General features: G+C 55.2%; 2 protein-coding genes across 2 annotated transcripts in view; both read left to right on the plus strand.

Moving 5' to 3' along the window:
* DCHS1 (dachsous cadherin-related 1) overlaps positions 1 to 11311 on the plus strand; it is a 35253-nt gene extending 23942 nt beyond the window's left edge. Inside the window, 15 exon segments of the mRNA XM_055317655.1 lie at positions 90 to 283; positions 487 to 583; positions 689 to 846; positions 1046 to 1928; positions 2016 to 2255; positions 2345 to 2470; positions 3109 to 3318; positions 4512 to 5390; positions 5966 to 6079; positions 6260 to 6471; positions 6563 to 6717; positions 6896 to 7026; positions 7139 to 7422; positions 7764 to 7902; positions 8237 to 11311. Of these exon segments, the coding sequence (XP_055173630.1) occupies positions 90 to 283; positions 487 to 583; positions 689 to 846; positions 1046 to 1928; positions 2016 to 2255; positions 2345 to 2470; positions 3109 to 3318; positions 4512 to 5390; positions 5966 to 6079; positions 6260 to 6471; positions 6563 to 6717; positions 6896 to 7026; positions 7139 to 7422; positions 7764 to 7902; positions 8237 to 10848 (6434 nt within the window). The 3' untranslated portion in view covers positions 10849 to 11311.
* A 641-nt stretch (positions 11312 to 11952) lies between these two features.
* On the plus strand, positions 11953 to 19123 carry TPP1 (tripeptidyl peptidase 1). Its single transcript, XM_055318081.1, has 13 exons — positions 11953 to 12055; positions 12159 to 12230; positions 12503 to 12642; positions 13837 to 13987; positions 14194 to 14321; positions 14473 to 14651; positions 14824 to 15022; positions 15158 to 15346; positions 15573 to 15642; positions 16075 to 16195; positions 16278 to 16436; positions 16818 to 16943; positions 17114 to 19123. Exons 1-13 carry the CDS (start codon positions 11982 to 11984, stop codon positions 17252 to 17254), a joined length of 1749 nt encoding a protein of 582 aa, XP_055174056.1. The 5' UTR covers positions 11953 to 11981; the 3' UTR covers positions 17255 to 19123.
* The last annotated feature ends 376 nt before the right edge of the window (positions 19124 to 19499 follow it).

The raw sequence follows: 19499 nt of genomic DNA on the forward strand, positions 1-19499 counted from the left end.
CTGGCATTCCCTCCCACATTCCCTAAACCCCAGCTCCTCATACCTAAACCCTAGCTGCCCCACACATGATCCCTATCCTGCACTCCCAGGAGAAATGACCACACTCCAAACCCTGGACCGAGAGCGGCAGAGCAGCTACCAACTCCTGGTGCAGGTTCAGGATGGGGGGAGCCCACCCCGTAGTACCACAGGCACTGTGCACATCGCAGTACTCGACCTCAACGACAACAGCCCCAGCTTCCTGCAAGCTTCCGGGGCTGCTGGCGGGGGCCTCCCTGTACAGGTATGTGAAGTGGCAGGACCCTGTCCTGAAAAAGTGTGAGAGGCAATAGGGATCTCCCCATAGAGCTGTAGATGTAAGTGAGATTGACCCTTGGAACAGGTGTGAGAGCAAAAAAAGGGTGGTGGTGGTGAGGGGAACTTGACCCTGAGATGTCTCAAGAACAGGAGGGACACAGCTGTAGGTGACTTGCATGTCCCTACCAGGTACCAGATCGAGTGCCTCCAGGAACACTGGTGACGACTCTGCAGGCCAAGGATCCAGATGAGGGGGAGAACGGCACTATCCTGTACACGCTAACTGGTATGGGGGGGGGTGGTGTGGAGAGAAGGGGGTTGGTGAGTGACAGCATGACCTGCCCTCTCTGGGACACATGCCCTCAACCCCTCTTCCTCTGCCTGTCCCCAGGTCCTGGCTCAGAGCTCTTCTCTCTCCACCCTCACTCCGGGGAGCTGCTCACCGCGGCACCCTTGGTCCGAGCGGAGCGGCCACACTATGTGCTCACTTTGAGTGCTCATGACCAAGGCAGCCCCCCTCGGAGCTCCAGTCTCCAGCTGCTGGTGCAGGTACGGCTGCCCTTGCTTATTAATCTACCCACTTCTCCTAGGCCACCGCTGTGGGCCCCTCCAAGAGCTACACTTTCACGGAGGCCTCGTGCCCTCCAGCCGGGCAGCTCTCACTACCCTTTCAGCTACCCAGCGGGCCAGCCCAGACCCCTTTTACCCGGTCCTCCTGATTCTGTCCTTCCTCCTCGGTCCACAACAGGTGCTTCCCTCCGTCCGCTCGGCCGAGCCCGCCCCGGATCCCTCAGAGCCAGACCCAGCGGCCCCGGTGCCCGTCGTGCTGACGGTGACAGCGGCGGAGGGGCTGCAGCCCGGCTCCCTGCTGGGCTCGGTGGCGTCGCCATCGCCGTCGCCGTCGCCAGAGCCGGCGGGGGTGGGCGCCCTCACCTACACGCTGGTGGGCGGCGCCGACCCGGAGGGCACCTTCGCGCTGGACGCGTCCTCGGGGCGCTTGTACCTGGCGCGGCCCCTGGACTTCGAGGCGGGCCCGGCGTGGCGCGCGCTCACTGTGCGCGCCGAGGGCCCGGGGGGCGCGGGCGCGCGGCTGCTGCGCGTGCAGGTGCGCGTGCAGGACGAGAACGAGCACGCGCCGGCCTTCGCGCGCGACCCGCTGGCGCTGGCGCTGCCGGAGAACCCGGATCCGGGCGCGGCGCTGTACACCTTCCGCGCGTCGGACGCCGACGGCCCGGGCCCCAACAGCGACGTGCGCTACCGCCTGCTGCGCCAGGAGCCGCCCGTGCCCGCGCTCCGCTTGGACGCGCGCACCGGGGCGCTCAGCGCACCGCGAGGCCTGGACCGGGAGACCACGCCCGCCCTGCTGCTGCTCGTGGAAGCCGCCGACCGGCCCGCCAACGCCAGCCGCCGCCGCGCCGCGCGCGTCTCGGCGCGCGTCTTTGTCACGGACGAGAATGACAACGCCCCGGTCTTCGCCTCGCCGTCCCGTGTGCGCATCCCCGAGGATCAGCCGCCCGGGCCCGTGGCGCTGCACGTGGTAGCGCGGGACCCGGACCTCGGCGAGGCCGCGCGCGTGTCCTATCGCCTGGCAGCCGGCGGGGACGGCTACTTCCGGCTCCACTCGGGCACCGGTGAGTGGGACGCGGAGGAGGGTGGGGGCGGGGGGGATGTGCGGGGAGTACTGCGGCGTCCTTCCAACCTGCCCTGCCGCCGCGTAGGCGCGCTCTCCGTGGTGCGGCCCCTGGACCGGGAACGGCGAGCTGAGCACTTGCTGACCGTGGTGGCCTCGGACCACGGCTCCCCACCGCGCTCGGCCACGCAGCTCCTCACTGTCAGTGTCGCCGACGTCAACGACGAGGCACCCGCTTTCCAGCAGCAGGAGTACAGCGTCCTCTTGCGTGAGAACAGCCCTCCTGGCACTTCTCTGCTCACGCTGCGGGCCACCGACCCAGACCTGGGTAAGACCTGAGGGGATGAGTGGAGAGGGTCCCTGGGCAAGAAGGGCTATAGCTACCCTCTGATCTCCCTCCATGCTGCCCCTCCTCAGGGGCCAATGGGCAAGTGACTTATGGAGGGATCTCTGGAGAAAGCTTCTCCCTGGACCCAGACACTGGAGTTCTGACGACTCTTCGGGCCCTGGATCGGGAGGAGCAGGAGGAGATCAACCTGACAGGTACGCACTGACAGGACCCCAAAAGCCTGAGGTGTTGTAAGCACCAGCGTTACACGGGTAGAACCCCCAAAATACCTTCTAGAAGCTTCCACCTATTAGAGAACAGCTTGTTATATTTTTGGATCCTTTGGGGGAAGCAAGAGTTGGGTGGATTGCAAGGTGATCGGACTCCCTGGCTGTTGCCATTGTGATCACACAAACTCTGAAATACATAATGCCACAGTTGTGTCCTGTAGGATCCCCTCAGATCAGACCGTGGCCATCTAACAGAGAAGCATATTGATAGTACCACAGAGGTTAAGTGACTTGTGCAAGCCAGTACAGCTTGGCAGTGGTAGAGCTGGGACTTGAACCCACATCTTTTGATACCTCATTTACTGCCTTTTCTGTCACACTACCACTAATCTAAGATACATCTTGCATGTACTAAGTATGAGAAGTGGGAAGTAAAAAGTCTACTGACAAGTATATTTATGTGTACACGTACACACGTAAGCACACACATGCTTGTGGAGCAGGGAGAGATGGACATTCTCTGGTTCATACACGCACCTGGGGAACATGTTGAGTGCCGTGTGTGTTGGTTTCTCCATGGATGGGAGCAGGCTGTATATCTTACTGATTTTGCTTCCCCATAGTGTATGCCCGGGATAGGGGCTCGCCCCCCTTGTTGACCCATGTCACAGTGCGAGTGGCTGTGGAGGATGAGAATGACCATGCCCCAACCTTTGGGAGTGCCCACCTCTCCCTGGAGGTGCCCGAGGGCCAGGATCCCCAGACCCTTACGGTGCTGCGGGCCTCTGACCCAGATGTGGGAGCCAACGGGCAGCTGCAGTACCGCATCTTGGGTGAGAACTGTCCCCACACTCACTAACCCAGCATCCACTTGCCCAGTTCTACTTCTTGTGGTCTTATGTCAGCCTCAGTGTGTCTGGGTTTCCTTTCTCTTGTCTCTGTCTTCTACGTTTTCATTCATGCATGTGTGTGTTTCTGAGTGTTTTTTTTTTCTCTGCCTCTTTAGCTGATGATGTCCCTCTGTGTCTCTGTTTTTATTTTCCTGTTACTTTTTTTTTTCTTTCTTGTTTCTCCCTATAGAGCACTTGTTCTCAAACTTTTTGGTTTTAATAACCCATAATATTCTAAATTTTTGAGAACCTTAAAGAGATTTGTTTAAACGATATCAATATTTATTGATATAATAACGTGATATAACAAATATGTAATATGAATTCATATTTATAATAAACACATTAAATCCATATTTATTATATTAGATATTAAAGCTGAGAAAAATTTTAAAACACCATTATAAAACAGCCAGTGAAGTACACTGCTTACGGTATTTCCGCATAGGTACAAAGAAATATTAGGGCTTCAAATAACTTGTTGGAGAGTACTAAGATTGCAAAGATTATAGCAGGTGTAACTAAAAGGAAGCCAGCAAAAACTGAATGAGTCTCTGAAAATACATGTTCACACTCTAAATTTTCTACCTACATTCTATTTTTTTAAGATTTTATTTATTCATGAGAGACACAGAGAGAGAGAGGCAGAGACTTACGCAGAGAGAAAAGCAGGCCCCTGCAGGGAGCCCAATGTGGGACTCGATCCCAGGACTCCAGGATCACGCCCTGGGCGGGAGGCAGGCACTCAACTGCTGAGCCACCCAGGCGTCCCTCTACCTACATTCTAGAAGACATAAGCATTAATAAACACACTTGCCGTTAACCATCCAAGTTGATATCACATGTCATGCAGTATTTGGACTCTACGTTTCTGAGATTCTGAGAATTAAAATGGCATATAATGTTTTAGTATTGCTATGAAACCAGTTTTGATCTTATTTACTCCCTGAGTCCCCAGGCCACACTCTGAGAACAGCTGCTTTACAGTATCCTCCTTTACTGTCTGTGGTTCTCTTCTCTGCTTTTATCCCAGTTTCTCTTCCCTCTACCCCTTCCCATTTCCTCTTGCCTGTAAATCACTCTCCCTCCCGTGGGCTGACACATCTTTGTCTATGTGCACATGTACTTCTCTGCAGATGGGGACTCATCAGGAGCCTTTGTCCTAGACCTAGCGTCTGGGGAGTTTGGCACCATGAGGCCACTAGACCGAGAGGTGGAGCCAGCATTCCAGCTGCGGATAGAGGCCCGGGATGGAGGCCAGCCAGCTCTCAGTGCCACCCTGCTTGTGACAGTGACAGTGCTGGATGCCAATGACCATGCCCCTGCCTTCCCTGTGCCTGCCTACTCTGTGGAGGTGCCTGAGGATGCACCTGCAGGGACCCTGTTGCTGCAATTACAGGCTCACGACCCTGATGCTGGGGCCAATGGCCGTGTGACCTACTATCTGGGTACAGGTGCAGCAGGAGCCTTCTTGCTGGAGCCCAGCTCCGGGGAATTACGCACAGCCATAGCCCTAGACAGGGAGCAGTGTTCCAGCTATGCGTTTTCTGTGAGTGCAGTGGATGGTGCAGCTGCTGGGCCCCTGAGCACCACAGTACCTGTCACCATCACAGTGCGTGATGTCAATGACCATGCACCCACCTTCCCCACCAGTCCTCTGAGGCTGCGCCTGCCCCGCCCAGGCCCCAGCCTCAGCACCCCGACTCTGGCTCTGGCCACTCTGCGAGCTGAAGACCGTGATGCTGGTGCTAATGCCTCCATCCTATACCGGCTGGCAGGCACGCCACCTCCCGGCACCACTGTGGACTCTTACACCGGTGAAATACGTGTGGCCCGCTCCCCTGTAGCCCTGGGCCCCCGGGATCGTGTCCTTTTCGTCGTAGCCACTGATCTCGGCCGTCCAGCTCGTTCTGCCACCGGTGTGGTCATTGTTGGGCTGCAGGGGGAGTCCGAGCGTGGACCCCGTTTTCCTCGGGCTACTAGTGAAGCCATGCTCCGTGAGAATGCACCCCCAGGTGGGTCCCTTCCCATGTCTCCCGGCTTTGTATCTTTTTTTTTTTTTTCACTTCAAAAGCATTTCTAAATTTATTTTTTTTCTTTTTTCTTTTTGTGTATTTTTTATTGGAGTTCAGTTTGCCAGCATATAGTATAACACCCATTGCTCATCCTGTCAAGTGCCCCCCTCAGTACCCATCACCCAGTCACCCCATTCCCCCGCACACCTCCCCTTCCACTACCCCTTGTTCGTTTTCCAGAGGTAGGAGTCTCTCATGGTTTGTCACCCTCTCTGACTTTTCCCACTCATTTTCTCTCCTTTCCCCTATAATCCCTTTCACTATTTTTTTATATTCGCCATATGAGTGAAACCATAATGATTGTCCTCCGATTGACTTACTGTACTCAACATAATACCATCCTGAAAGCACCCGATCTCCTCTGATCTGGGAAGCTAAGCAGGGTTGGGCCTGGTTAGTACTTGGTGGGAGACCAGCTTTGTATCCTTGAATGGGCTGGGGTTACTTGCTAAAAATGTGTCATAAACTCCCTCAGTCTAGTGCTAGCAGTCCAACCAATACCATCCTCTCTGCAGGGACTCCCATTATCTCCCCTAAGGCTGTCCATGCAGGGGGCTCAAATGGACCCATCATCTACAGCATTCTCAGTGGGAATGAGAAAGGGACATTCTCCATTCAGCCTAGTACAGGTAAGGGGCAGGAGCAGGGGCCCTGTGAGGGGACAGCTCCTGGGGGAGCTCCTCACTGGGCCCGAGAAGGCCCTGGTTGGGGAGAGGCTGCCCTTGAGGAAGGGGCATCAGAGAGGGAGGCTCCAGGGCAAGCAAGGGTTGTCTGTGATGCTTTTTGCTTCCCCTCACCCCCTGCCGCAGGAGCCATCACAGTTCGCTCGGCAGAGGGGCTGGACTTTGAGGCGAGCCCACGACTGCGACTGGTGCTACAGGCAGAGAGCGGGGGAGCCTTTGCCTTCTCCGTGCTGACCCTAACGCTGCAAGATGCAAATGACAATGCTCCCCGCTTCCTGCGGCCCCACTACGTGGCCTTCCTGCCTGAGTCTAGGCCCTTGGAGGGACCCCTGCTGCAGGTGTGGGACGTGATGGGAAGATGAGGGGCAGGGCCGGCTGCCGGACTTGCATGTGGCCAGCCCAGTGCCAGCAGCCTCCTTTTCCTACCAGGTGGAGGCAGATGACTTGGACCAAGGTCCCAGCGGACAGATCTCCTACAGCCTGGCTGCATCCCAACCGGCACGCGGATTGTTCCACGTAGACCCAGCCACAGGCACTATTACTACCACAGCCATCCTGGACCGTGAGATCTGGGCTGAAACACGGTAAGGCCTGGCTTGGTAGATTGCAAGATCCCATCATGGGTCCATGCAGTTTCAAGGCCTGCCCTGAATCCCTCTCAATCCCTAGGCTACATTCTCAGGTCTGTCGTGAGTCCTTCCAGCCCTGCCTGTGGTTCTCCCTTATCCCCAGGCCCCACCCCTGATTGTTTTCTGTGTCCAGGCTGGTACTGATGGCCACAGACAGAGGAAGTCCAGCCCTGGTGGGCTCAGCTACCCTGACAGTGATGGTCATCGATACTAATGATAATCGTCCCACCATCCCCCAGCCCTGGGAGCTCCGAGTGTCAGAAGGTGAGGACTCAGTAAAGCGAGAGGTACAAAGGGTGGTGGAGCAGCACATCCCCCTCCTTGGGGCTCCAGGGGTGTCTCGGACCACGCCAAATACTTATCCCCTGTATTACAGATGCACTCTTGGGCTCAGAGATTGCACAGGTAACAGGGAATGATGTGGACTCAGGACCGGTGCTGTGGTATGTGCTGAGCCCATCTGGACCCCAGGATCCCTTCAGCATAGGTCGCTATGGAGGCCGCCTCTCGCTCACGGGCCCCCTGGACTTTGAGCAGCGTGACCGCTACCACCTGCAACTGCTGGCACATGACGGGCCTCACGAGGGCCATGCTAACCTCACAGTGTTTGTGGAGGATGTCAATGACAATGCACCTGCCTTCTCGCAGAGCCTCTACCAGGTACTGATGCCCCTAGGTGACCCCACACCTGGGCCCAGGGTTGTTCACGTCGGAAGGAAGTGCCAAGGCCAGAAGGGTCTGAGGTGGGATGGATGTTGGAAATGACCTGGGGATGGGAGGGTCCCATCTCTAAGTCAGCTGTCTGAGTCCTAGGAACTGTGTCTAGGTTCTTCATCCTCTGCCCAGAAATGGAGGAAGGTGGGCAGTTTGAACACCAAGTATGGGCTTCAGGCTGGCATGGATGCCAAGCAGGGTTCATGGGATCAAGCTCCAGAAATAAGCTAAGTGGACAGTAGGGCAGCTGGGAAATTTGGCCATAAACATTTGTCCTCACCCCTCAGGTGACACTGCTCGAACACACACCTCCAGGCAGTGCCATTCTCTCCGTCTCTGCCACTGACCAGGATTCGGGTGCCAATGGTCACATTTCCTACCACCTGGCTTCCCCTGCTGAGGGTTTCAGTGTTGACCCCAACAATGGTATGTTCTTCCCAGGATCTGATCCCTTATCTTTGACAGCAATGGGCCATATTTTTACCTCATTCCTAGAATCTCTTGCCTGAACCCTTAACTCCTGGATCTCTGACCCAGTGAGAACATTTCCCCTGCTTTGTCTCTATTTTAAGCCCCATCCTGACTGCATATCTAGAAGCCATTTCATGAATCTTGGAGACCATTTCATAAAGTCCCAGCACACAGGCCATCCCCTAGAATCAGACTTCCAAGGCCATTTCCTAGGCCCCGAAGGATCACCCTATGCTCACCAATAGCTTCTGCTGAATGCATATTTCTCTCCATTCCCTTCTCATCGCAGGCACCTTGTTCACAACAGTGGGAACAGTGGCCTTGGGCCATGAGGGGCCAGGAGTGGTGGACGTAGTACTGGAAGCACGAGATCATGGGATGCCAGGCCGGGCAGCACGAGCCACAGTGCATGTGCAGCTGCAGGACCAGAATGACCACACCCCTAGCTTCACATTGCCACACTACCGTGTGGCTGTAACTGAAGATCTGCCCCCTGGTTCCACCCTGCTCACCTTGGAGGCCACAGATGCCGACGGAAGCCGCACTCATGCCACCGTGGACTATAGCATTGTCAGTGGTAACCGGGGCCGAGTCTTCCAGCTGGAACCCCGGCTGGCTGAGACTGGGGAAGGTGGTGGACTAGGCCCCCGGGCACTGGGCTGCCTGGTGCTACTTGAGTCTCTAGACTTTGAAAGCCTAACCCAGTATAATTTAACTGTGGCTGCAGCTGACCGGGGGCAGCCACCTCGCAGTTCAGCTGTGCCTGTCACCGTCACTGTGCTGGATGTCAATGACAACCCACCTGTCTTCACTCGAGCGTCATACCGCATGGCAGTTCCCGAGGACACACCTGTTGGAGCTGAGCTGCTGCATGTGGAGGCCTCTGATGCTGACCCGGGTCCTCATGGCCTTGTGCGTTTCACCCTTAGCTCAGGCGATCCGTCTGGGCTCTTTGAACTGGATGAGAACTCAGGTGCCTTGCGACTCGCCCGCCCCCTGGACTGTGAGACCCAGGCTCGACATCAGCTTGTAGTGCAGGCTGCTGACCCTGCTGGGGCACACTTTGCTCTGGCACCAGTGACCATCGAGGTCCAGGATGTGAATGACCATGGCCCAGTCTTCCCACTGAGCTTGCTCAGCACCAGCCTGGCAGAGAACCAGCCTCCAGGCACTCTTGTGACCACTCTGCATGCGATTGATGGTGATGCAGGAGCTTTTGGGAGGCTCCGCTATACCCTGTTGGAGGCTGGGCCAGGGCCTGAGGGCCGAGAGGCATTTGCACTGAACAGCTCAACAGGGGAGTTGCGGGCACGAGTGGCCTTTGACTATGAGCACACAGGAAGCTTCCAGCTGCTGGTGGGTGCTGCTGATGCTGGGAATCTCTCAGCCTCAGTCACTGTGTCAGTGCTGGTGACAGGGGAGGATGAGTATGACCCAGTGTTCCTGGCTCCAGCTTTCCACTTCCAAGTGCCAGAAGGTGCCCGGCGTGGCTACAGCCTGGGTCATGTGCAGGCCACAGATGAGGATGGAGGTGCCGATGGCCTGGTGCTCTATTCCCTTGCCACGTCTTCCCCCTATTTTGGTATCAACCAGACTACAGGTGCCCTGTACCTTCGAGTGGACAGCCGGGCACCAGGCAGCGGAACAGGCACTTCTGGGAGTGGAGGCCGGACACGGCGTGAGGCACCACGGGAGCTGAGGCTGGAGGTGGTGGCACGGGGGCCTCTGCCTGGTTCCCGGAGTGCCACAGTGCCTGTGACCGTGGATATCACCCACACTGCACTGGGCCTGGCACCCGACCTCAACCTGCTCTTGGTGGGGGCTGTGGCAGCCTCCCTGGGAGTTGTGGTTGTGCTTGCACTAGCAGCCCTGGTCCTAGGCCTGGTGCGGGCCCGTAGCCGCAAGGCTGAGGCAGCACCTGGTCCAATGTCACAGGCAGCACCCCTGTCCAGTGGCTCTCTGCAGAAGCTAGGCCGAGAGCCACCCAGCCCACCACCCTCAGAGCACCTCTATCACCAGACTCTCCCTAGCTATGGTGGGCCAGGAGCTGGAGGACCCTACCCCCGTGGTGGCTCTTTGGACCCTTCACACTCAAGTGGCCGAGGCTCAGCAGAGGCTGCAGAGGATGACGAGATCCGCATGATCAATGAATTCCCAAGAGTGGCCAGTGTGGCTTCTTCCTTGGCTGCCCGTGGCCCCGACTCAGGCATCCAACAGGATGCAGATGGACTGAGTGACACATCCTGCGAGCCACCTGCCCCTGACACCTGGTATAAGGGCCGCAAGGCAGGGCTGCTGCTGCCAGGTGCAGGAGCCACTCTGTACCGAGAAGAGGGCCCACCAGCCACTGCCACAGCCTTCCTAGGGGGCTGTGGCCTGAGCCCTGCACCCACCGGGGACTATGGCTTCCCAGCAGATGGCAAGCCATGTGTGGCAGGTGCACTGACAGCCATTGTGGCTGGTGAGGAGGAGCTCCGTGGCAGCTATAACTGGGACTACCTGCTGAGCTGGTGCCCTCAGTTCCAGCCACTGGCCAGTGTCTTCACAGAGATTGCCCGGCTCAAGGATGAAGCTCGGCCATGTCCCCCAGCTCCCCGTATTGATCCACCCCCCCTCATCACTGCTGTGGCCCACCCAGGAGCCAAGTCTGTGCCCCCTAAGCCAGCCAGCACAGCAGCAACCCGGGCCATCTTCCCACCAGCCTCTCACCGCTCCCCCATCAGCCACGAAGGCTCCCTATCCTCAGCCGCCATGTCCCCCAGCTTCTCCCCTTCACTGTCTCCTCTGGCTGCTCGCTCACCCGTTGTCTCACCATTTGGGGTGGCCCAGGGCCCCTCAGCCTCAGCACTCAGCGCAGAGTCCGGCCTGGAGCCACCTGATGACACGGAGCTGCACATCTAGCTGTGGCCCAGGCTGGGCCCCGACCTGGGATGCGCACAGTGTCCCCAATGCAGGCCCCATCTGAGCCTGCCCTGGGCAGCCTCGGACCATGATTGACCACAGGGGAGGCCAGCTCCCCATCCTAAACTCCAGTGGGGGCAGGTCCCACATCTCACCCTGGTCCTGTCAGAGCACCAGTCAAATAGAGGTCCTATTGGGCACTGACCTGGGGCCAGGTCCAATGTGGGGAGAAATATGAAGGAGGCAGCAGCTCTGGGTTCTCCTCAGTGAGGGCTTCCTGCCTCGTGCCAGCACCCTGAGGTGGAGCTGAGACTTTATTTATTGGGGGGTAGGGGGGATGGGGGAGGCCCCTCCAACCTGTTTGGGCCCAGCTCCTTTGGGTTCCACTAACACCCCTGCCCCTGCACAGAACCAAGTGCCAATTCTCACTCTGGAGCCTTAATAAACTGCAGTTTGTATCTAGTGTCTGGCTGTATTCTGTGGGGGCCATTGGGATGGGGGACGATTGCAAGGCACCTGATGTATTGTGGACACCCTAGAGAGGCACAGAGGGGTGGTGGGCACGGGGCCTCTAGGGTGGGGATGGCCCTGGGAGCCTAGCCTGAGGCTGACCTCACATCTCTGCAGCGGGCCTTTCCCTCTCACAAGGTCCAGGAGGCAGACAGCGGCTTCCTTGTGGCTGGGATCTAGAGAGGGATTGGCTGGGTGGGGAAAGATGACCAGCTTTAGCCCCGAGGGTCTACGTGTAGTAAGAGCTCACGGAAGGCGCACGGGGCTCCCTTCTGAGCATTGTGCCTGCTTTATTTCTGTCCGCGTTCACCGCAACCCTAGGAGGCAGAGCACTTTAAATACAACAGCTTCCGTGTTCTAAAGGAAACCTAGGCTCTGAGAGGTTGGGTGGCTCTCCCCATACCTACAGCGAACGATGAATCCCGACCGTGGGTCTGTGTGCCTGGGAGCCCGTCCTCAAGCACTGCCCTTTACCCCTCTGGCTGGACTCGCAGCAGGGGGGAGCCCTGGACTAATCCAGAGCTCACCGCCAGAGGAAGGATCTGGGTGGCAGCACTTAGGACCACCCACTTGAAGGAGGAGCCAGCACGGGCAGTAGTTTCCAGGCGGCGCGTGGTGTGGCGATGGAACATAGGGTTCATGTGATCTGTCACATGACAGTGGATCTCCAGAAAGGCAAAATGAGACTCCGAACCTGGTGAGAAATGAGGGGGCTCCGGGAGGAGGGGATTATGTTTGTTGGAGGGTGGGGATACCCTGGCAGTCCGGCTCCCGCTGAAACCCGCCTGCTGCCTCTGCAGCCTCCTAGGGCTCCTTGCTCTCTGTGTCGCCAGCAAATGCAGTTACAGCCCGGAGCCAGACCAGCAGCGGACGTGAGTTGACTCAGCACAGACTGCCCCCTCCCCTGTGCCCTGTCCTGTGCCCACTGCCTTGGCTCCAGCCTCCTTCACCCCATTACCAGCTCCTGGTACCCCCTCTGTAGTCTTATTCCCAGGCTCAGTCTCCAAGCATTCACCTCCTGTGAGTCATATCTGCCTCTGGGATCCTACCCCAGGTCTCAGCCCCTGATCCTGAACCTTCCATGACTGATACTTCCCATCCCCCCCACTAACAAAGGCCATCTTCCTGACCTCTGACCCTGCAGGCTGCCCCCAGGCTGGGTGTCCCTGGGCCGTGTAGATTCTGAGGAAGAGCTGAGTCTCACCTTTGCCCTGAGACAGCAGAACGTGGAAAGATTGTCCAAGCTGGTACAGGCTGTGTCGGATCCTGGCTCTCCTCATTATGGTGCCTATCGGGAGAGGGACTGGGGCTGGGATGCGGGATGCAGTGGAGGGACTCAGGGCTGGGCTGAGTGTGGGATGGTGCACATAATGTCAGGGTCATGCTCTTCGTGCCTGGGGAGGCAGTGATATAGGGAAGTTGAATAGCAGTGGTTAGTGGCTCTCGTTGAAGTTTCTGAATTAAAAAAAAAGTGAACTAGAAATAAACTGTCCAAAATTCACTCAAATTCTTTTCCCCAAAACTTTCCACCTGTGTTTATCAGGCTAGAAACCTGAAAGTTAGGAGCCCAGGCTGTGTGATCAAATCTGGATTCAAATTCTGACTCTACTCCTTATCAGCCACCAGACAGATGGAGAAGTGGTAGTGTCGAGTACAGACAGGTGCTTATCAGCTCAATTCCTTCGCCACCCTCAGTCCAACCCACGCCCATGTCCTCCTCCAGTCAGACTCTAGGGCTGTCATTTCCAGTTCTGAAGCTCTGAAAGAGCCTTTGGAGTCATCCACTCTTTACCATTGCTTGTTACCGCCAACTCATTTGTTTATTCTTGCATCCAGACTGCTGCCCAGGCCCCTCAGGGGTCCATAGTCTCATCCGCTCCACCTCACTCCCCACCCTGCTCCCTACTCTACTCCAAAACAGTGTTCTGCTCCAGTGGTCATGCTGGATAGTGTCCCTCCCTGGCACGAAGCCCTTCATGGTTGGGGGGGGGGGCAGTCTCAGATTCACCCCGGAGCTGTGTGCATGGCACTGTGCAGGAAAGTAGTGACTCACTGTCATGTTTAGCTTAAAATCAACAAGTATGAAAACTGGAACTGAATTAGATGTCATCTTATAATTGGTTCTGAAAGTTTTGAAAACTTTTACTGGAAATAAACTTAATATGGAAAATTTTAATTTCTTAACTTCATGTGTTGTTTATGATCATGAAAATACACGCTTTAATGCAGCATTTGCAATGTTCTGGCCTTTAAGGTAAATCAGTATTTCTGGCCATGGCATTCCAAGTCTCCTCAGCCTTTTCTTTCCCTGGCCCCCAAATGTAGCTTGCACCTGCATAGCCTGCCTTTTTGCTAGAAAGTTCCCACCTATCCCTTGAGACCCTGTTCCAGGTTCTCTGGGAAGTCCCAATGTCTCCTGGTTGAGGTCCAAAATGGGCAACCTGGAAAAGCAAGATCCTCTCTACTGAATCCCTGCAGGAAAATACCTGACCCTAGAGGATGTGGCTGAACTGGTCCGGCCATCACCACTGACCTTCCACACAGTCCAAAAATGGCTCTCAGCAGCTGGAGCCCGGAACTGCCACTCGGTGACCACACAAGACTTTCTGACTTGCTGGCTGAGTGTCCGGTGAGAGGGAATGATTGCCCCATGGAGGGTACCAATCATCCCATCAGGGAGACAAGTCACTCCAATGGGAGATGGCTGAGAGCTGGTGGGAGCTTGTGGGTGAGAGCTAACACACGGGGAGACGAGGATGAGCAGTGATGCTCAGGTGGCCTCAGCTCTGGTCTGTACTGCTCTCTGACCTCTGTTCTCTGATTTCTGACCTCCAGACAGGCAGAACTGCTCCTCTCTGGGGCTGAGTTTCATCGCTATGTGGGGACACCTGCAGAGATCCATGTTATAAGGTCCCTACGTCCATACCAGCTCCCGAAGGCCTTGGCCCCTCATGTGGACTTTGGTAACACCCAATGGGGTTGGTGGGGGTTGAAGCAGACAGAGTCAGGGGCTGGAAAAATTTAGGTGCCATGGGGGGCTTGGGGTGGGATCAATGGTAGAGTGGGAATTGGAGTCGAAAAGATCTCCTCCTCAAGCCTGACCTCTCCCCACAGTGGGCGGGCTGCACCGCTTCCCCCCCACATCATCCCTGAGGCAACGCCCTGAGCCACAGGTGTCAGGGACTGTTGGCCTGCACCTGGGGGTGACCCCATCTGTGATCCGTCAGCGATACAACTTGACAGCACAAGACGTGGGCTCTGGCACAACCAACAACAGCCAAGCCTGTGCCCAGGTGAGCCAGGCAGAGAACTCCAGGGTCCTAACACCCTACATGTCTCCCCAGGTTGGGCTTGCTCTCTGACTCCTCCCCTGGGTTCTCACCCTCTAACTGGAACAGCATCCCCTGCCCTGACTTTGGGGCTGCATCCTCTGACCCATGATATCTGCTCTGATTCCTTTTGTAGTTCCTGGAGCAGTATTTCCATGCGTCAGACCTGGCTGAATTCATGCGCCTCTTTGGTGGGAACTTTGCACACCAGGCATCGGTAGCCCGTGTAGTTGGACAGCAGGGCCGGGGCCGGGCTGGGATCGAGGCCAGTCTAGATGTGGAGTACCTGATGAGTGCCGGTGCCAACATCTCCACCTGGGTCTACAGTAGCCCTGGTACTGCCAAGGGGACTGGTGGGTGGGGAAAGGGGTTGGTGGTGAGTGGTGATTACTGCTCCCGCAAGGGAATCCCATGAGCTAGACAGAGATCCTGACAACGTCCTTGTGTTCCTCCCCTTCCCCTAAATCCAGGCCGGCATGAGTCACAGGAGCCCTTCCTGCAGTGGCTCCTGCTGCTCAGTAATGAGTCAGCCCTGCCACATGTGCACACTGTGAGCTATGGAGATGACGAGGACTCCCTCAGCAGTGCCTACATCCAGCGGGTCAACACTGAGTTCATGAAGGCAGCTGCTCGGGGTCTGACCCTGCTCTTTGCCTCAGGTGACCTCCTACTCTAAACTTAGACCCTTCTGGAATCCAGGCAGTTTGACCCCACAGAGACCCTTGTGATCTCTGACTTATAATCTGAACTCACCAGGGACCCGGATCTGACCTCTAAACTCTGACCTCTTGCAGCAATGACTGTTTAATTTCTTCTCTGACATCCGAACCCACATATCAAGCTCTGACCCATTGATCTGAATGCTAAACTTGGTCTTTCTCCCAGGTGACAGTGGGGCTGGGTGTTGGTCTGTCTCTAGAAGACACCAGTTCCGTCCCAGCTTCCCTGCCTCCAGGTAAGTACTCCAGCCCACCTCTTACCTGTGACCGCCAATCTTTCATCTATGACCTCATGATCTGGAACCTTTGTCTTGACCCCACCAGATGCTCCTGTAGCTTAAGACCTCAGTTTAACTGGCTCTGGTTGCTGCATTCCCCTCTTCTTCCTATAGATCTAGGTCCCATGGCCTCTAAGTAGAACAAAGTTCCCAGTATTCCTCTTCCTTAGTTCCCAGGCATTAGAGTAGAAGATTTGGTGAATGTTCTATAGAGAAAAGTATGCACTGTCACCTCAGGCCCACGCCTTGAGGGCTTCATCTTCCCCATGTACCTGCTTCCCCACAGAGTCCAGCCCCTCTAGCAAGACCTAGCCCATACCCCCCCATCTCCACGTATTTTGGAGGTCCCCTTGGGACCACCACAATCTGAATGCTGTTTTCTGCTCTCAGCCCCTATGTCACCACGGTGGGAGGCACATCCTTCCAGAATCCATTTCGAGTCACAACTGAGATTGTTGACTATATCAGTGGTGGCGGCTTCAGCAATGTGTTCCCACAGCCTTCATACCAGGTATGTATGTGTATTTATGGGGATAGATGGTAGGAGGGATCCTCAGTTAAGCAGACCATACTCACTCAACAACACCTTTCAGGAGGAAGCTGTGGCCCAGTTCCTGAGCTCCAGTCCCCACCTACCACCATCTAGTTATTTCAATGCCAGTGGCCGTGCCTATCCAGATGTGGCTGCACTCTCCGATGGCTACTGGGTGGTCAGTAACAGCGTGCCCATTCCATGGGTGTCTGGCACCTCGGTAAGAATCAGCCTGGCTCCAAACTCCCCTCAGGAACTATCCTCATCCTCTACTAAGACCTTGCACCCAGAACCCCTGCCTCCTCCAAGACCTATGATCCTTTTAAACATCCGTCCCTGTCCCCGAGGGGCAGCCCGAGTGGCTCAGCGGTTTAGTGCCACCTTCGGCCCAGGTTGTGATTCTAGAGGCCTGGGATCGAATCCCACATCAGGCTCCCTGCATGAAGCCTGCTTCTCCCTCTGCCTGTGTCTCTGCCTCTCTCTCTCTCTCTCACTCTGCATCTCTCATGAATAAATAAATAAAATCTTAAAAAAAAAAAATCCATCCCCCAAAGCCAATACTTTGAACCCCTAACCTCTACTTACACTCTTACTCTTGCAGGCTTCTACTCCAGTGTTTGGTGGGATCCTATCCCTGATAAATGAACATAGACTCCTCAGTGGCCTCCCTCCTCTTGGCTTTCTCAACCCAAGGCTCTACCAGCAGCGTGGGGCAGGACTCTTTGATGTGAGTATGGAAGGGAAGGGAAGGTGTGGACATTTTCATGAATATGGGGAGTGCAAACATGAACTTGAGGGGAGTTCTCATTGGGTCCTGAAATATGAATACAGGGGGCTTAGTCTGTAAGTACTGGTACAGACAGGCAGCCCCAGATCTGATGCCCACCTTCTCCCTAGGTAACCCGTGGCTGCCATGAATCCTGTCTGAATGAAGAGGTGCAGGGTCAGGGGTTCTGCTCTGGCCCTGGCTGGGATCCTGTGACAGGCTGGGGAACACCCAACTTCCCAGCTCTGCTGAAGGCACTAATCAAACCTTGACCCTTTCCTGCCTGGAGAGTGAACTGGTCCCCTGCCCCATAGGTGGTGGCTTTGTCTCTAATTCTGCACTGTTGGAAGGCCTGTTGAACCCTCAACCATAGACTGCTACAGACAGCTTATATCCCTAACCCTGAAATGCTGTGAGCTTGACTTGACTCCTAACCCTACCCTGCTCCATCATGCTCAGGTCTTCCTACTCCAGCCTCATGTTCCTCTACAGATGCTATAACCAGTACTGATTGGGAGCCTCGCCTCCCCTAACTCCTCCTCCTCCTCCATTTCTCCTTTCTCTCTTCAACCAGGCTTTTTCAAATAGTTGTCTCTGCTGTCTGTGCACACTATTTCACTTGATGTTCTCTTCTCAGTTCATTGCAGTGAGACCTCTGCTCTCACATTTTCACTCTTTCCTCCCCTGACTATGACAAACATTGGCCGTCCTGCTGCATCATCCAGTGCACACTTGCTAATCTTTGCTTTATGGTCTCTCTGTCCCAGCTATCCATTTCCTCTCCTTCCTTAGCCTTCAGGGCTTAACCTCTTTTCTGACCATTCCCACTTCCTCCTTCATTCCCCCTTCCTCTTTTCTTCCTCACTGAATGTTTGTACCATTACTTCATCTTTAGTCTTTTGCTCTTCTCAGTCTACCCGATATTGCCTGGAACAAATCAGTCACCCGTATCTACAGCCATCACCATCTCACTAAATCAGACTTTCTATCTGACAATGATTGATACCTCAAGTGCAAGATGTGTGATACTCAATACTTCATCTCCCTCCTTCCCAATGCCAGACCTTTTTCTTGTGTTCCGTCTTGGTAAGTGATACTGTGCTTTTTCTGAACAAGCCAGAAGCCTAAGTGTTAGCCTAGACTCACTTTCCTTCACCTCCCCCTCCCCATTACCACTGTCAATAAGTCCTACCGACTTCCCCTTTTAAATACATCTTTATCAATCCATAAGTCCTGCCAATTGTTATTTCCTAAATATATCTAGCCCTCATTTACTTCTTTTCATCTCTACTGCTACTACATTAGCTTAGGACTGTATCTTCTCTCCTCTGAATTGTAGGAGGCCCTTGCCAAAGGTGTCCTTACTTCCTGCCCATCCACAAAATCGTTTTTTCAGAGTAAAATGCAAATCCCATCAGGTCATTTACTTAAGACCCTTCAAAGGTTACTGATGCAATTCTGGCTTTTTGCTATGACTCACAAACCTGATTCTTTCCTTGCCATTTGTTCCTGAGTACCAAATTGTTTATCTTCTCTTGTTCTCCCTCCCTGCTCTGCACACACTTTCACTTTTCCTCAAGGTAGTCTATGCCCTTAACATGTCCCTCGACTCCCTTTACCTGGTTCACTTCGAGTTCTCTTTAAAAACTCAGAAGTCATATCCTCCTGTGAACCTTCTGACTCCCTGAAGGTAGCTCATTTTTGTGTAGCAGAAAAATCCTAGGTTTTTAAAAACAGACCTATTTGATACTTGGTTCTGATGTAGACTAGGACAGAGCCTTGGACAGGTACATCTCCCCGAGTCTTTTCCCTCCTCTGTTAAGGGGGGATATCAATACCTGCGTCTCACAATAATCAGGGAATAATTAAGTGGAATAAAGTTGATAGAGGGCCTGACACAAAGAAGTAGGCGGCAGATGTTAGTCCCCTTCCTCCTTTGCACTGCATCCTGTGTCTACCTCTAGTATTGTGACTCCAATGTAGTACTGAAAATGCCAGCTAACCTGTTTGCCTCCCCAAGACTGTCAGTGCCCAGAGGACTAGAGTCTCGTCCTGCTTAACTTTGTACTCCCAGGCCTCGCTCAGGATGGGCAAATAGGAATCAAATAAATGTGTGTTGCGTTGAACACCCCCCCCACACACTCGCTGTGATTTTGCGTATGTTGTTTATTCAGGCTGAAATACCTCCTTCCCCAACTATGGCAACACTGCACATTCCTACTGCCCTCCATTCCCGGGGCAGTTGCGGGGGTGGGGGTGGGGGGTGGGGGGGAACTTACAACCCTTAAAAGGCTGAGTAAGGGAACTGGAAAGGATACAGACTGGCAGGCACCCGTGGCCGAGGGGGGTGTCCCTAAGCAAGGTCTTTAAGTGCCAGGTTGCAGGAGGGGCAAGAGGGGCCCCGGACCCGCAGAAGAGCGTCCTAGACATCCACGGTTCCCAGCCCCGCGGCAGGGCCTAGGACTACGCCGGGGGGGGGGGGGGGGGGGGAGAAGGGGGGGGAGGCAGCCTGGCGGC

Source organism: Nyctereutes procyonoides, unplaced genomic scaffold (genome assembly GCF_905146905.1).
Source record: "Nyctereutes procyonoides isolate TBG_1078 unplaced genomic scaffold, NYPRO_anot_genome, whole genome shotgun sequence".
Taxonomy (NCBI): Eukaryota; Metazoa; Chordata; class Mammalia; order Carnivora; family Canidae; genus Nyctereutes; species Nyctereutes procyonoides.

Coding starts and splice junctions, on each gene's coding strand:
- TPP1 (XM_055318081.1), top strand. CDS start 11,982: ATGGAACATAGGGTTCATGTGATCTGTCACATGACAGTGGATCTCCAG. Junction 12,231..12,502: donor GAGCCAGACCAGCAGCGGAC/GTGAGTTGACTC, acceptor CTGACCCTGCAG/GCTGCCCCCAGGCTGGGTGT. Junction 14,322..14,472: donor GGCCCCTCATGTGGACTTTG/GTAACACCCAAT, acceptor CTCTCCCCACAG/TGGGCGGGCTGCACCGCTTC.